General features: G+C 47.2%; 1 protein-coding gene across 1 annotated transcript; it reads left to right on the plus strand.

Annotated features, from left to right (window-relative positions):
- Window positions 1-2700: 2700 nt before the first annotated feature.
- Ldhb (lactate dehydrogenase B) lies at window positions 2701-14423 on the plus strand. The gene is made up of 8 exons (XM_048335207.1): window positions 2701-2760; window positions 6209-6360; window positions 8953-9070; window positions 9425-9598; window positions 11490-11663; window positions 11997-12114; window positions 13125-13248; window positions 14097-14423. The coding sequence occupies exons 2-8, from the start codon at window positions 6232-6234 to the stop codon at window positions 14262-14264; spliced, it is 1005 nt and encodes a 334-aa protein (XP_048191164.1). The 5' UTR covers window positions 2701-2760; window positions 6209-6231; the 3' UTR covers window positions 14265-14423.
- The last annotated feature ends 3086 nt before the right edge of the window (window positions 14424-17509 follow it).

The raw sequence follows: 17509 nt of genomic DNA on the forward strand, positions 1-17509 counted from the left end.
CCACTTCTGGTTTTCTGGTGGTTCAGTGGAGATAAAATACTCACGGACTTTCCTGCCTGGGCTGGCTTTGAACTGTGATCCTCAGATCTAAGCCTCCTGAGTAGCTGGGATGACAGGCATGAGCCACTGGTGCTGGGCTTTTGTGTATGGTAGTTTAAAAAACAAACAAACAAAAATCCAGAATAACTTCGGTTGCTGAATTCTCCCTCCTCTATGCTGAGAGAAAGTTCCAGACACTGGGATGCAGGTTGAAGACCCAGAGATGAAACAGTTTTGTTTGAGAGGCACTGCAGGAGGAAAGCTTGGAAGTCTTGCCTCTGTTTTACATGTATGTGCATGCACACTATTCCTGTGTTCTTTCCACTCAAGTTCCACAGTGATCTACCACTTGAGTCACACCTCCACATCTAGCTTTTTGGCTGGTGAATTGGAGGTGAGTCTCTTGGATTTGGTCACCTGGGCTGGCTTGGAACCCTGATCTTCAGAATCTCAGCCTGCTGAGTAGCTGGGATTACAGTCGTGAGCTACTGGTGCCTGGCTGTGTCTTGTCCAATTTGGATTTTCTGCACAGTCATTTCGCAGTCACCTCTGAATCTTGGAGGATGAGACTTACCTGTAATCAATAACATCTCCCAGATGAAGACCAAAACTATGTTGGGGCATGGTAAGTTGAGCAGGCTCAGGACTGCCCTCCGCTAGGCAAGGGTGACCTGCTGAGCCACATTCCCAGGGAGCATGTTCCTGGAGTCCTTCCCAAAACAAGGAAGAAGCAACTGGGCACCTGTGGCTCATGCCTGTCATCCCAGCTACCCACGGGTCTGAGATCTGAGGATCAGAGTTTGAAGCCAACCAGGCAGGAAAGTCCGTGAGACTCCTATTGCCAATGAATCACCAGAAAACCTGAAGTGGCGCTGTGGCTCAAGCAGTAAAGCACCAGAATTGAGTGAAAGAGCTCGGGGGCAGCATCCAGGCTCTGAGCTCAAGACTCAGGACTGGCAAAAAAGTGGGGGTGGTTAGAAGAAAAAGGCCAACCAGGACTGAAAGACTCTTACTCCCTAGTTCCTCATTTAAGCTTATAGCTCCTTCCTTCCTTCCTTCTTTCCTTCCTTTCTCTCCTTCCTTCCTAACTTTCTTTCTCTCCCTTTCTCCTTCCTTCCTTCCTTCCTTTCTTTCTCCCTTCCTCCCTCCCTTCCTCCCTCCCTCCCTTCCTCCTTCCCTCCCTCCCTCCCTCCCTCCCTTCTTCCCTCCCTCCTTCCCTCCTGTCCTTTCTTTCTTTCTTCTTTGTTATTTTTCATGTGTGGGTGCTGGGGTTTGAATTCAAGGCCTGGGCTCTTTCCCTGAGCTTTTTCTCACTCATGGCTGGGACCCTACCACATGAGTCACTGCATTACTTCTTGCTTTTTGCTGGGTCATTGGAGGTAAGAGTCTCACAGACTTTCCTGCTAAGGATGGCTTTGAACTGTGATCCTTAGCCTCCTGAGTAGTTAAGATGATGGGCGTAAGGCACGGGCCCCCAGCTTGTGCTATATAAATATATAATATATATTCATTTCTGCATATATGTGTGAATATATATGTGTATGTATATACACACGTATATGTATGCATGTATATATACATATATATGTATATACATACATATATATTTAATGTTTGTCAGTGGTGGGCCTTGAACTCAGGGCCTAGGCACTGTCCCTGAGCTCTTTCACTCAAAGCTGGAGCTCTACCACTTGAGCCACAGCACCACTTCTGATTTTCTGGTGGTTCATTGGAGATGAGAGTCTCAGACTTTCCTGCCTGGGCTGGCTTTGAACCTCGATCCTCAGATCTCAGCCTCCTGAGTAGCTAGGATGACAGGCGTGAGCCACCGGCATCTGGCTTGCTGTTTATGTTTAAGACAGGTGTTTCTTCTTGAGATAAAGAATGTGTTCTGCTGTCTATTTCTAAGAAATATACTTTTATTTGTAATATAAGTACTTGTGTCCCGACAAGTCTTTCAAATACTTGCTTTGCCAGAATCCCGGCCATGTTTTATTTCATCTTACTTTATTTTGTTTCATGAAACCCAGAGCCCATGAGTTCCTTGTGCCCCTCAGAGATCAGATGGAGAGAGCTGGCCCCACTCTCTCCTTTTCCCTCCCACGAACAGTGCAGCCTGTGAAGGAATGAGGGGTTCACGCAAAGCTGAGGAGGCCTGGCTAGGTCCCCATGCACTGGCATTCCTGCCTGAGATGTGCCGTGCCTCAGTTTCCCTTCAGATCTTCAGGAGCTCAGGCTTGGGGGTGTGGAAGGTGGAGGATAGGGTAGGAAGGTCCAAACCCCAATTCAGTAGCGTGCTGCAAGCCATTGGTCATCCCAGGGCAGCCTGCAAGAACCAGAACTGAAGTGTGTGTGTGTGTGTGTGTGTGTGCAAAACACTCAAATGCAAACAGTAAATAAACAAGCTATCTGGAAACTCCCAGGGTTGTCCTGGGAGGGGATGAGGGCCTGAAGGTGACCTTCAAGGTGGGCCCCGCCCCCCCACCCCACCCCCCACCCAAGGCCGGCGCTTTCCTCTGTCCTTGTCCTTGGCCTGGATTGAGTGGAGGAGAGGGGAGGGGTGTCCTGGCTCGGGTTTCCAATCACAATGAAGCAGGCGCCGAGCCCGGGAGGGGTGGGGCCTGGCCGCTGCCTGGGCTGGCAGAGCCTGCGTAGAAGGAGCTGGAGGAGGGGAAGCCATCTGCAGACTTCGCCTTCTTCGCATCCTTGGTCCTGAGAGCTCCCGGTGAGTTTCAACCCCAGGATTTGTGGCGTGTGTGTGTGCGTGTGTGTGAATTCGAATGCTTTGCCTCACAAGCAATCCCAGTGGGACCTGCCAGAGGACTTAGGGATGGTGGCTAGACACCGGGAAGGACTAACAGAGGACTTTTGTCCTTGTGAGCATCCTTGGCAAGGCCCTGCAGGAAGGGACCCCATGTCCCCAACCCCTCGCTTTCCCAGACAGAAACGTGTTGCACCTGACACTAAAATCGGGGTGCTCTTGTGTCTTTGATCGCTTTTATTCCAGGGTGCAGCCCCTGGGTTGGGGGGGAGGGAAGGAGGCTGGGACTGATAGAGGGAGGAATTCCAGGTAGCAGAAGGCGGGGTGACCTTGAACTCCCCCCTCCTCCCCCCTTCTTCTCTGACCCCCCAACAGCTGCATCATTATTAGCAGGTTTAGCAAGTTCAGCCCTGTGTTCTTGTTTTGGAGGGTGATGCTACCCTGGCTTGTTTACTCTGCTCAAAGAAAGGGCCTGGCTGGTTCCCCTGGAGAGCTAGCTTCTCCTTGGAGATCCGTCCTGCTGCCTCGTGATCTCAGCTGCTGGAGGGAGAAGAAGGAAGGGGTTTGGGAGGGAGCCAGGAGCCAGCCCACCTGAGCCTGCGTGGTGAGGGACGGGACTGGGTGGCTCTCACTTAGTACCGGAATCCAGAGGCCAAACAAACCAAAACCAAGCTGGGTGTTTACAGAATTCAGTGGAGAGAGCTGTTCACCCAGTGGGTGTTTGTTCTGCAATTTAAAACGCTGGTCATTTCTTCTGGGTTTATATCCAACAGGCCCAATGTTTTTTTGTTTTTTTCCTCCTTTTTGTCTTTATTTTGCTTTTATCTTTTACTTGTGTTTTTGTTATTTGGTTGGGGGCTTCGCTCTTTCGCTTTCTCCGCTCAAAGCTGGCGCTCTACTCCTTGAGCCACAACTCTACTTGCAACTTTTTTTTTCTGGTTCATTGGTTCATAAGAATCTCATGGGGTTGGAGGGGGGGGGCAGCTGGGAATCTGGCCTAGTGGCAAGAGTGTTTGCCTTGTAAACATGAAGCCCTGGGTTTGATTCCTCAGCACCACATATAGAGAAAATGGCCAGAAGTGGCGCTGTGGCTCAAGTGGTAGAGTGCTAACCTTGAGCAAAAAGAAGCCAGGGACAGTGCTCAGGCCCTGAGTTCAAGCCCCAGGATTGGCAAAAAAAAAAAAAAAAAAAAGAATTTCATGGGCTTTTCTTCCGCGGGCTGGCTTTGAACTGCAATCCTCACATCTCAGCCTCCTGAGAAGCTGGGTTTATAGGTGTGAGCCATTGGACCCTGGCTTTGTTGGTTTTTGTTTTGTTTTGTTTTTTCCTTGACAGCCTCCAGGTTTCTGTATCTCACACAAACCCTTCTCAATTTTTATATTTCCTATTCCGTGTGTGGTGGGGGGGTGGAATTAAGGGAAAAACATTTTTTCTCTCTCCCTAGAAAAATCTAGAAGCATTTCCACAGGGCTGGCAGCCCCTCAATGGTAGTAGTTTCTGCAAGTCTCCAAAATGAATGCCAAAGTCTGGTGAGAACGAGGCAGCTGTATTTCTATAGCCACTTTCTAGATCTTTCTTTGGCCTAGATTCCTGCCCCACGCATAGATACAAAGCACATCTTAAACCAGTGGACTCCAACGAGGGGAGCTCAGCCCCAAGCACAATTTGGGGGTCACCTGTGTATTTTTCTTGAAGCTCACCCCTTTGAAAGGGAAGAAGCCCCAGGCAGACATTTTTATTTATTTTTATTTTCCTCCTCACTATTTTGAGCTGCAAAATGACTCGTGACCTGCCCAAGCAAAAAACCAAAAACAAAGAACTTCTCAGTTCAGCCTCCTACAGATTGGAGAAAATAACTTTTCAAGAAGAAGAAAAAGAAAAAAGGTCTAGAATCAGGTCGTTGTGAAGAGCTGTCTCCAAATCTGAGCATTGTATTCCCACAGAGAGCTGTGTGTGTGTGTGTGTGTGTGTGTCTGTGTGTCTGTGTGTATCTGTGTGTGTTTTGCCAGTCCCGGGCCTTGAACTCAGGGCCTGAGCACTGTCCCTGGCTCCTTTTTGCTTAAGGCTAGCACTCTACCACTTGAGCCACAGCGCCACTTCTGGCTTTTTCTATATATGTGGTGCTGAGGAATCGAACCCAGGGCTTCATGTATGCTAGGCAAGCTCTCTACCACTAGGCCACCTTCCCAGCCCAAGCCTTGTGTTTTGACTAAAGGAGTTTTTGTTACTTCATGGTAGATCACAAGCAAAAAATAAGATTAGAGAAGGTCAGGTTAGTACGGAAGGAGTTGGATGACCTCAGAAGTGACAGAATCTAGAATAAAAAGTATAAAAACACGCAGGGGGCCCACGCCTGACATCACAGCTACTCAGGAGGCTGAGATCTAAGGATCACAGTTCGAATCCATGAGGAAGAAAAAGTCCGTGAGACTCTTATCTCCAAGGAACCACCAGGAAACTGGAAGTGGCGCTGTGGCTCAAGCGGTAGAGCGCCAGCCTTGAGTGAAAGAAGCTCAGAGACCAACGCCCAGGCCCTGAGTTCAAACCTCAGGACTGACGCCCCCCCCCCCGAATTTTTTTTTAAAGAAGAGAAAAAGCTAAGCCAGATCATGAGACCTGAGTTGAAGCTTCAGTACCAAGCAAGCCAGACAGACAGACAGAGATACAGAAAAAGAAATACTAAATATCCACTCACCTCCTAAGCGCTAAATGATACCAAGAGAAACTCAGAGTAATTCACTTGCCTGTGCTACCAAAAGAAAAGAGAACCCCCCTACACGCACACACACACACACACACACACACACAATTCCTGGCCACTTTGTTGCCTGCAGTCAATGTATTAGGCACAGGCCGAATAGCTCACGACACTGTGCTGTATTTTATGTGGGATTTCAAGTTTAAAAAAAAAAATCCCATTTGTAATTCCTGTATAATTTGTATATAGCAGGATGTATATTCATAATTGGCCAGTAGTATTTTTTTCCCAATAGCCTTAAAGGTGACTTTACTAGTGGACGCTCTTCCCTATTCTTTATTATATTTTATTTTATTATTATGTATTATATATTTTTAGGGCAGGTAAGAACCGGGGTTTTAACTCATGGCCGCTCCTGCTTGCTTCATTATTTTTTGCTGCTCCAAGCTGGTGCTCTACCACTTTTGTCACAACCTGCACTTGGGGCACACTAGCTGGTGGATTGGAGATCAGGGTCTCTGCTTCATCCTCTCCTGGCTGGGCCTCGATTCACGATCCTCAGGTCTCGGCCTCCGGTGGGGCTGGGATGACAGGCGCGAGCCCCAGGCACCCCCAACTCAGCCCAAGTTCTTTGCTTTTCGCTGTGGCCGCCATCAGGCCTTCAGAACAGCGATCCTCTGCATTGCCAGGGGGGAATCCGGGTGTCAGACTCTGTTCTCTCTCCCAGAGGAACATGGCAACGCTGAAAGAAAAACTCATCGCCCCAGTGGCCGAGGAAGAGGCCCCGGTCCCCAATAACAAGATCACCGTGGTGGGCGTCGGGCAGGTCGGCATGGCCTGTGCCATCAGCATTCTGGGAAAGGTATGTTATATATATAATTAGTTTATCCTCATTGGTTGTCTCAGTCCTGGGGCTCGAACTCAGGGCCTGGGCACTGTCTCTGAGCTTTTTCATTCAAGGCTGATGCTCTACCACTTGAGCCCCAGCTCCACTTCCGGTTTTCTGGTGGCTCATTGGGGATAAGAGTCTCATGGACTTTCCTGCCCAGGCTGGCTTTGAACCACGATCCTCAGATCTCAGCCTTTTGAGTAGCTGGGATGACAGGTGTGAGCCACAGGCGCCTGGCTCCCTAGTTTTCTCTTGACGTCATTCTAGCAGATTCTAACGTCATTCTAAGCTTACAGAATAGTAGGAATGTTTTGACGATTGCAAGAAGAGTCCAAAAGAGTTTCTAACTCATTTATGGACCGTGAATACTTTGTTACACTTTTTCGTACCTGCTTCTCTGTTTTCATTGCTTTGTTTCCCTCCCTCCCTCCCTCCTTTTCTTCCTTCCTTCCTTCCTTCCTTCCTTCCTTCCTTCCTTCTTTGTTTCTCTCTCTCTCTTTATTCTTCTTGCTTTTATTTTATTCTCTATCAATCATCTATCATCTATCTACCTATTTATCTATCTATCTATCATCTATCTATCAATCATCTATCTATCATCTGTCTACCTGTCTACTTCGCTATCTATCTATCTATCTATCTATCTATCTATCTATCTATCTATTTATCATCTATCTATCAATCATCTATCATCTCTCTACCTGTCTATTTAGCTATCTATCTATCATCTAATCATCTATCCATCTATCTATCTATGATCTATCTACCTGTCTATCTCTGTCAGTCTGTCTGTCTGTCTGGATTTCTTTATTTCTGTCTACGAGAGCCATTTGAGAATTCGTTGGAAGGTTTTGCACCTCTCCCTGCTAAGTTGCCCAGTGTCTCTTGGTGAGAAAATCCAGGATATATTTACACACTCAGCCCAGTTCTTTCCATGTAACACAACCTCCACACCATTATCACCTTCCCCTCCTTAACACTCGACTTTCCAGCCCGCAGGGGTGGCTCCCGCCTGTCATCCGGCTCCTCAGGAGGCTGAGATCTGAGAATCGCCATTCAAAGCCAACCCTGGGCAGACAAACCCCAGACACTCTTCTCCTGTAAATCACCAAATCACCGGAAGTGGAGCTGTGGCTCAAGTGGTAGAGCACCAGCCTTGAGTGAAAGAGCTCAGGGACAGCGCCCAGGCCCTGAGTTCAAGTCCAAGACAGGCATCACAAAGTAAAATAAAAAGAATGTTAACCAGCTGCGCCCCTATGCCTCTGTAGATGTGGAACTGGACTTGAATAGCCCTTGGATAGTTCCAGTGCTAGAGGCCTTTAGTGCCAAGAGCTTTTGTGAGAAAAGAAGTTTTTCCCTTGGTCTCCTGGCTTCGAGGGCGGCCTTGAATATAGGCAGAAAGCCAGGGCCCAGCTCTGCCTATTGACCAGCCAGCTCCCTGGCTGCTTGAATCAGTTCCTACACAAGCATGTTTTTATGAGAGAAAGCTGAAATTCCTTTTGTGCCTGTCTTGGGACTTGAACTCAGGGCCTGAGCGCTGTCCCTAAGCTTTTGCACTCAAGGCTGGTGCTCTACCCCTTGAGCCACAGTCCCACTTCCGGTTTCCTGGGGGTTCATCAGAGATGAGAGTCTCATAGACTTTCCTGCCCAGGTTGACTTTGGTGTTTTTTGGGGTTTTTTTTTTTGTTTTGTTTTTTTTTTTTTGGCCAGTCCTGGGCTTTGGACTCAGGGCCTGAGCACTGTCCCTGGCTTCTTTTTGCTCAAGGCTAGCACTCTGCCACTTGAGCCACAGCGCTACTTCTGGCCATTTTCCATATATGTGGTGCTGGGGAATCGAACCGAGAGCTTCATGTGTAGGAGGCAAGCACTCTTGCCACTAGGCCATATTCCCAGCCCCAATACTGCGTCTCTTGTTCTGCCTTGTCAACCAAGAGTGTGTGCTTGCCCTCTCTCTTTCTCTCTCTCTGCCAACTGTCCCCCCACTGAGGCAAGGAGACAGAGGGTGACATCTGTGCCCTTCTCTCCTGCTTAGGCACAGAACGGGCTTGGCTCTCGATCCCAATGGCACCAGGTCTTGTTACTAAATTAAGATTGCGATTCCAAACACCCAGCACTACCACACAGCACCCTGGTTCTTGTTAAGCTCTGTCTGCTAAATGTAGGCCTTGAAAACCCAAAGGAGGATTTTTTTTCTGTTTAACATGACCTCATCAGGAGCTGCAACACAACAAAACCAGGTGTTCACATCTCCAACACGTGTCTGACACCAGTGGCTCCCACCTGTCATCCCAGCGACTCAGGAGGCTGAGATCTGAGGATCGTGGTTCAAAGCCAGCCTGGGCAGGAAAGTCTGTGAGACTCTGATCTCTGATGAACCCCCCAGGAAACCGGAAGTGGGGCTGTGGCTCAAGGGGTAGAGCACCAGCCTTGAGTGAAAGAAGCTCAGGGACAGCGCCCAGGCCCTGAGTTCAAGCCCCACGGTGGACAAATTAAAATGAACAAGTCTCTTTGGGTTGTGATGAAGGCTCAGTATGGCTTCTAGCCTTAACACTTCCCTCTTCGCAGTCTCTGGCTGATGAGCTTGCCCTTGTGGACGTCCTTGAAGACAAACTCAAAGGAGAAATGATGGACTTGCAGCACGGCAGTTTATTCCTTCAGACGTCCAAAATCGTGGCTGATAAAGGTAGCTTGATTTACACCCCCAAAGTGGGTTAGAAAGGCACTGTGGCTCACGCCTGTCATCCCAGCAACTCAGGAGGCTGAGATCTGAGGATTGCGGTTCAAAGCCAGCCTAGACAGGAAAGTCTGCGAGACTCTTATCTCCGTTGAACCAGCACCAGACTCGTCTTGGTTCATTTTTGGAGTCAGTTTTATAGTTTGGATCGCCTGGGTAGCTCTAAGGATGGGGGACGGGTGGGGAGGGACAAAACTGGCCTTGAACACGTTTGGATAACTTTGTTCTAGAACTTTCTAGAGCTTGTCCTCCATCGCGTACAGGCTGATGACCATTCAATATCTTTTTTCTTTCTCTTTCTAGATTATTCCGTGACGGCCAATTCTAAGATTGTGGTGGTGACAGCGGGGGTACGTCAGCAGGAAGGGGAGAGCCGCCTCAACCTGGTGCAGAGGAATGTCAACGTCTTCAAGTTCATCATCCCTCAGATCGTCAAGTACAGCCCCGACTGCACCATCATCGTGGTCTCCAACCCAGGTACAGCTCTCCAGCTGCCCCCCCAGCATCCCCCCACCCCCCGGGGCTGCTCAAACCCGGCCAGGCCCGGGCCACTGAGCAAGGCTGAACTTGAAGTCCTTCTCCCAACAGAGTTCACTGTCAGGCACCTGTGGTTCACGCCTGCCATCCCAGTGACTCAGGAGGCTGAGATCTGAGGATCGAGGTTCAAAGCCAGGCAGGGCAGGAAAGTCCGTGAGACTCTCATCTCCAATGAACCCCCAGGAATAAATAAATTAAAAGAGCTGGAAGTGGAGCTGTGGGTCAATGGGTAAAGCAGCAGACTTGAGCCAAAGAATTCAGTGCCTCAGGCCCTGAGTTCAAGCCTTAGGACAGGCACAAAAAATAAAAATAAAAAAGATTGAAAAATGTGAAGGGTATAAGATATTTAAAATTAGCTGCCATTGAAACTAACATGAACATATATATATGTACATATATATATATATACAAATATATATAATATATTGATTTTTTTTGTGCTGATCTTGGGTCTTGAACTCAGGGCCTGGATGCTGTCCCTGTACTTTTTTTTTCTTAAGGCTGGTGCTCTACCATTTGAGCCACAGTGCCACTTCTGGCTTTTTGGTGGTTCCTTGGAGAGAAGAGTCTCACAAACTTGCCTACTCAGGCTGGCTTTGAACCTCGATCCTCAGATCTCAGCCTCCTGAGACAGAGACACCCTGCTCAGAACATTTATTCTCTTTGGTGGGGGGAAAAAGTGTTGCATGATTCTAAAATTGCAAAGAAAGCCGGTGAAGGCCTTTCACCTGAATCATAGTTTTGGCTTTGGATAGCCTTAGTGATTAATTTTAAAAAATCACTCTGTTTCATCCTTTGGCTATTAGTTGACGACAACTTTCCTATTAGAAAACACATGGCCAAAATGGAGAAATAACTGCTTCTTTTGTTGTTGTTGCTTTTGTTGTTGTCAGTCATGGGGCTTGAACTAAGAGCTCTTCCTGAGCTCTTTGGCTCAAGGCTGGTGCTCTACCACTTGATCCACAGCTCCACTTCCGGTTTTCTGGTGGTTCATTGGAGATAAGAGTCTCATGGACTTTCCTGCCCAGGCTGGCTTTGAACTGCGATCCTCAGATCTCAGCCTCCTGAGTAGCTGGGATGACAGGCGTGAGCCACCAGCGCCGGACTTGAAATCCGTATTTCTGACATTTCACTGGGATATGATTGTAAGAAGAGCCAGAGGAGGTTTTAGAATTCACTCAATATGGGGAGTTGGGTTTCAGGGGTTGGAGGCATGGCTCAAGGGGCGGAGTGTCAGCCAAATGAGCGGGAAGCATGCAGTCATGAGTTCGAATCCTGGTCTCGGACCCAAAATAAGAGTTGGATTCCAGCGAAGGCCTAGCAGTATTTCAGTGCTGTTCTTAATGTGTGCAAACGTCAGTGTGATGTTGAACACAAACAAATACACACACTTTGGAGGGTGAGCGGCAGACCTTGCCAAGGCCTGTGACTGACACATTCTGTCACTTTCTGGATTTAGCTTCCAAGTCTGGTTATCCAGGAACCCAGTTGCTAAAGAGGAAGAATGATCTAATCCAAAATAGCCTTATAAAATATCTTAGCCAGGGTCCGTGGAGGAGTGTGACTATATTTTATTTCCCCCCTCAGGGGTGGGATTTGAACTCAGGACTGGGTCCTGATCCTGAGCTCTTTCACTCTAGGCTGCACGCAGCTCCACTTCTGGTTTTCGGGGGGTTCATTGGAGATCAGAGTCTCATGGGCTTTCCTACCTGGGCTTGGCCTTGAACTGCGATCCTCAGATCTCAGCCTCCTGAGTCGCTGGGATGACAGGCGGGAGCCACCAGCTCCTGCCTTTAGCTGTGTTTGTGTTGTTGTTGTTTACCCTCCCTAGTGGACATTCTCACCTATGTGACTTGGAAACTCAGCGGCTTGCCCAAGCACAGAGTGATCGGCAGCGGCTGTAATCTGGATTCGGCTCGATTCCGCTACCTCATGGCTGAGAAGCTCGGTATTCACCCCAGCAGTTGTCATGGATGGATTCTGGGCGAGCACGGAGACTCGAGCGGTGAGAACTTAGACATCAACCGGAAATCCCGACTGCATGAGTATAGTCCCGGTGGCACCATTCTGAAATTATTTGGGGGGAATTAAAATTGGATTTTTGGGGGCCCTGTACCAGTAGCTCACGCCTGTAATCCCGGCCATTCAGGAGGCTGAGATCCAAGGATGGATAGGTTCAAAGCCATCCCGGGAAGACAAAGGGAAGAGACTTTTCTACCCAATTACCCAGCAAAATGCTGGATCCGAGGCCTGGCTCAAGTCGTAAAGCACCACCGGAGTAAGCAAGCTAAGCGGGAGGTAGAAACATCTAGAACGCTTGTCCTTTCTCTGCCTGTAGTGGCTGTATGGAGTGGCGTGAACGTGGCCGGTGTTTCACTCCAGGAACTGAATCCGGAAATGGGCACGGACAATGACAGTGAAAACTGGAAGGAAGTGCACAAGATGGTGGTGGAAAGGTGAGTGGAAGGCACTTTGGCTTGCAAACATGGGTTGACTTCATATTCATTTTGTGTTCACTTCTGGCTGCCTCCTCGGGTCAACTCTTCTTCTTTCTTTCTAGTGTCATTACTGGGTCTTGAACTCAGGGCCTGGGCGCTGTCCCTGAGCTTCTTTCACTCAAGGCTGGGGCTCTACCACTTGAGCCACAGCTCCACTTCCGGTTTTCTGGTGGTTCATTGGAGATGAGAGTCTCATGGACTTTCTTGTCCAGGCTGGCTTTGAACTGCGATCCTCAGATCTCAGTCTCCTGAGTCACTGGGATGACAGGCGTGAGCCACCAGTGCCAAATGAATTGTAATATTTTAGGTAACAATAGCACTTGCGACTTGAAGGTCAAATTATGTTTTGTTTTATTTTTTAGCCTTCCTTAGTTCCTGATTTCCTTTACATATTTGGAAATACATTTGTGAATAAATTATATTGATTGAGAAAATGTACATTCCCCATCCCCCCAGAATGACGTCACAAACACTTATAGATTGAGATATCATACATTTCCTGCTTAGGTAATGGCTCCAATTAGGACTCATATACTTGCTCCTAAGAAATTTAGGAGATAGGTCTCGAGTTTAAAGAAGACAGAAGCTAGAAAGATGAAAAAAATGTTTTTAACCTAAGGTATAAGTTAAAGCCAGGCTCAGACCTGCAATCCTAGTTACTCAGGAGGCAGAGATCTGAGGATCATGGTTCAAAGCCAGCCCAGGCAGGAAAGCCCATGAGACTGTCATCTCCAATGAACCACCAGAAAACCAGAAGTGGAGCTGTGGCTCAAGTGGTAGAGCACCAGCCTTGAGCTGAAGAGCTCAGGGACAGTTGCCCAGGCCCTGAGTTCATGCCCCAGAACTGCCATAATAATAATAATAATAATAATAATAATAATACAAATAATTTTGGTTAAAGAGAGATCAAATGGGAATCGTGTGGTCTCAATGATGTGTTTTGTGATTTACTGACTTTCTTTCTCTAGTGCCTATGAGGTAATCAAGCTGAAAGGCTATACCAACTGGGCCATTGGGCTGAGCGTGGCTGACCTCATTGAATCCATGCTGAAAAATCTCTCCAGGATTCACCCCGTGTCCACGATGGTGAAGGTGAGAAGCCAGCTCAGGGCGCTTTGCGTCACTGTGTTCTGCAAATAGATTCCGTTGCTCTATGAATAGAGTCACTTCCCAATTGATTCTTTTTCAAGGTGACAGCGTTGAGTTATTTCTGTACCTCCTAATCGGGTGTCAAGTTTTGTTTTGTTCCTTTTGTAATGGAAATCTAGCATAAGAAAGTACCGTGTTGGGGAGGGGGGGGGATGACATCCAATACATTTGAATACATTTGGAAAATTCTTCCTCATGTGATGTAGCAAACTAAATTGGTTACGCTGAATTTTATTCACTCTCTTTTTTTATCCTCTGCAATTATTTCAATCAAAAGTGAATAATAAAAGATAACCATCTCATAGATTCATATTAAGTTGGTATGTAGTAGTTGAAATGTAGCAAATTTAGTTTAATTCAAATGCTATAGAGCAAACACATGGGGGGAAAATGTATTGAAGTGAACTGGGTGCCAGTGGTTTGGGCCTCTTAGCTACTCAGGAGGCTGAGATCTGAGGATCAGGGTTCAAAGCCAGCCTGGGCAGGAAACTCCATGAGACTCTTATCTGCAATGAACCACCAGAAAACTGGAAGTGGAGCTGTGGCTCAAGTGGTAGAGGACTGTCCCTGAGCTCTTTCCCTCAAGGCTGGTGCTCTACCACTTGAGCCACAGCTCCACTTTGGGTTTTCTGCTGGCTCCTCAGAGATCAGAGCCTCACAGACCGTCCTTTCTTGGGCTGGCTTTGAACCGTGATCCTCCTATCTCAGCCTCCTGAGTAGCTGGGATGACAGGCGTGTGTACATTCGCCTGGCCTTGTCATTGTTCCTCACGCGTGTGTGTGCTCTTGTAGGGTATGTACGGCATTGAGAATGAAGTGTTCCTGAGTCTCCCGTGTATCCTTAATGCCCGGGGACTGACCAGTGTCATCAACCAGAAACTGAAGGATGAGGAGGTAGCCCAGCTCAAGCACAGTGCCGACACCCTGTGGGCCATTCAGAAAGATCTCAAGGACCTCTGACTCCTGCGAGCCGGCCAGTAGACACACACAGACTCCGGTGCGCTGAAATCCTGAGCCTTTTCTCCTTTCCCCTTGTTCCTGGATCAAGCCTGCCTCGCTCTCAGAATCCATGCTTGCCATCAGAGCTCGAGAACAAATAAAATCAACTCGTGCAGTGTGCGGCTGTGGTGTCAGAGACTGAAGTCCTTCTCCCCACGCGTGGGAAACGTAGCTTCCGTGTCAACTCCAGCCCTTTCCCTCCACTCACGTTTTCTGGGAGCGGGGCGCCGTGGTTCACGCCTGTCATCCCAGCAACTCAAGAGGCTGAGATCTGAGGATCAGGGTTCAAAGCCAGCCTGGGCAGGAAAGTCTGTGAGATTCTGATCTCCAGTGAATCACCACAGCAGAGCTGTGGCTCAAGTGGTAGAGCACCAGCCTTGAGTGAAAGAGCTCAGGGACAGTGCCCAGGCCCTGAGTTCAAGCCCTAGGACTGGCAAAAAAGAAAAGAAACCATTGCTCCAAAGATGTATATTCCCATTTGCAGATAGGGAAACTGAGGCAAGAGAGACCCCAAGGCTACTACACAGCAGAAACTAGAACCTAGGCCTTCCTCAGGGCTTCTAAATTCCTGCTTTCGACCACTGTGATCTGTTTCTGGAGTAAGTATGTTATTGCTTACAAGTGTGTGCGCATGCGCATGCGTGTGTCTGTACGCGCGCCTGTACTAAGACTTGAACTCAAGGCCTCAAATTGTTGCTTAGCTTTTTTTCCCCTCAAAGCTGGTGCGCTACTACTGAGCCACAGCTCCACTTCCTGCTTTTTGCTGGTTCCTTGGAGATCTGAGTCTCACAGACTTTCCTGCCCTAGCTGGCTTTGAACTCTGATCCTCAGCTCAAAAGGGAAAAGAAAACCAAAAAATGAAGAGTGCTCCCTTCTCGGGTTTTCTGCCTCTTCTTTGCTCTTCTGACAAAGGTATTTGGTCTCCGGTACTACAGAATGTCTCTGTGAGCCCGGCACTGACTCTTACCATCAGGTAGCTTCTGCTTTTAATTCATGCCGAAGATGCAATAATAAATGCATGGTTTTAATCCTCTACATAATTCCCAGAACAATGCACAACATATATTTTTACAGCAGATAAAAATACACCTATTCATCATAAATGGTGCCAGAGAAAGTACTGTGAACTCTTCAGTGGAAAAAAAATGGTTCTTTATTGAAATTATTTCATATTTCCTTCTTTCTCCTTCCCTCCCTTCTTCCTTCCTTTCTTCCTTTCTCTTCCTCTCTTCCTTTCTTTTGTCAATACTGGGACTTGAACCCAAGACTTTGCACTCTTACATTGCGTTTTCACTCCAAGCTGGTGCTCTACCACGTGAGCCACAGCTCCACTTGGGTGTTTTTTGGTGGTTCATTGGAGAAAGAGTCTCATGGACTTTCCTGCCCAGGCTGGCTTCGAACCGTGATCCTCAGGTCTCAGCCTCCTGAGTAGCTGGGATGACAGGCGTGAGCTACTAAGGCCTGGCTTCAATCAGTCCTAATAGTCCGTGGCGTGTGGCATGCAGAATGGAAATGCTGTCTGCTCCGTCTTTCTGTCCTTCTGTCCTCTCCCGTTGGTCACGTGACTGTGTGCTTCTATCGGAATGTACATTCGCCCAGCCCGCAGAGGTCAAGTCAACACAGATAAGGCCTCTGGGTAAAGAGACTGCCAACCAACCTGCCCTCCGGTCATCAGACTTCATTACTAGCCTCAGGAGAGCCAACTGGATAATTCGATTTATTTGTATTTACAGATAAAGGCAAGAACAGAAATGTTTTGCAGCCAAAGAAAGCATACATACTCCTATTGCTACACATAGGTTTCATTTTCTTTTTTTTCAGTAAGCCAATGAGCTCATTTATTTTAGTCCTGGGAATTCCATTCGTCAAATGAATGGATCCAGTGCAATCACTTCTTCCATATGTATTAAGAATCATTAGGAAAATATTACCCTAGGCTCAGCAGATAGTTTGAAAGTGAATGACTTTTAATCAATGACAAATCAAATATGACACTATTAAACACCTTAAGGAGGATAAATTATTACCAACCAAAGTTTGTCTCTTTAATTTGTAAGCTCAGCTAGGGAAGTAAGAAAACTAAAGCCATGAAGAGAGAAACTAGAAGCATATTGCCCTATCGTTCTCTATAATAGAAAGCACTCATGATTACAGAGAAAAAGCAATGTGTGCTCTACGGTTCTTCACATACTGTCGGTGTGATTCTGAAAAAGTCTTCTAATTTTAATGGATATATTTTATTTATTCATATTATCATTAAGTAGTCATACAAAGGAGTTGCCATTTAATAATGCAGTTTATGGATACACTAGGCCTTAATGATAGGACTGAGGATAGAACTTAGAACCTCAGGCTTTCTAGGGAAGTGCTTACCTTTCACCTTAATTTAGTTTTTAAATAGGGCCTTATGCTTTTGCTTAGGCCAGCCATGGAGTATAATCTTCCTAACTGCTTTCTGTGTAAATAAGATTAGAGTGTACTCCATCTAAAACTCTCATTCTTTAAAATGTCTTCGATAGAGCTGACATGTCACATGAATCGTATGGCTATAGATTTCATTTTCTTAGTCCTTTTTTTTTGCCAGTCCTAGGACTTGAACTCAGGGCCTGGGCGCTGTCCCTGAGCTCTTTCATTCAAGGCTGGTGCTCTACCACTTGAGTCACAGCTCCACTTCCAGTTTTCAGGTGGTTCATTGGAGATAAGAGTCACGGATTTTCCTGCCCTGGGTTGGCTTTGAACCGTGATCCTCAGATCTCAGCCTCCTGAGTAGCTGGGATGACAGCTGTGAGCCACCAGCACCTAGATAAACTTCTTAATGTCATATAATGAAATATGATATTTCATAGTTCCAGTCTCTTAAACAGGTTTCAGTCAATGAGACCAACTCTACTGGAAATGCTTCAAAACCTAATAAGAAAGGTTGTAAATTCCTGTGATCAAGTCATGAGTTCTTTTATGACACTTGATTTATCATTGTGACATCATGAGTAGAATGGGTGAGATTCCCCTAGGGCAGAATATAATAACCTATCAATTGTGGGCTAAATGAATAAGGGAAAATGATTCAAAAGCATTCATGCTTATCAATGTCATGGTTGGGTTAAACCAAAGGGTGTGTGTGTGTGTGTGTGTGAGTGTGTGTGTGTGTGTGATATTGAGTCCTAAAATCTTTTTCTGTCAAAGCCAACACTTTACCACTTGAGACA

The sequence above is a fragment of the Perognathus longimembris genome, chromosome 27 (assembly GCF_023159225.1).
Source record: "Perognathus longimembris pacificus isolate PPM17 chromosome 27, ASM2315922v1, whole genome shotgun sequence".
NCBI classification, from domain to species: Eukaryota; Metazoa; Chordata; class Mammalia; order Rodentia; family Heteromyidae; genus Perognathus; species Perognathus longimembris.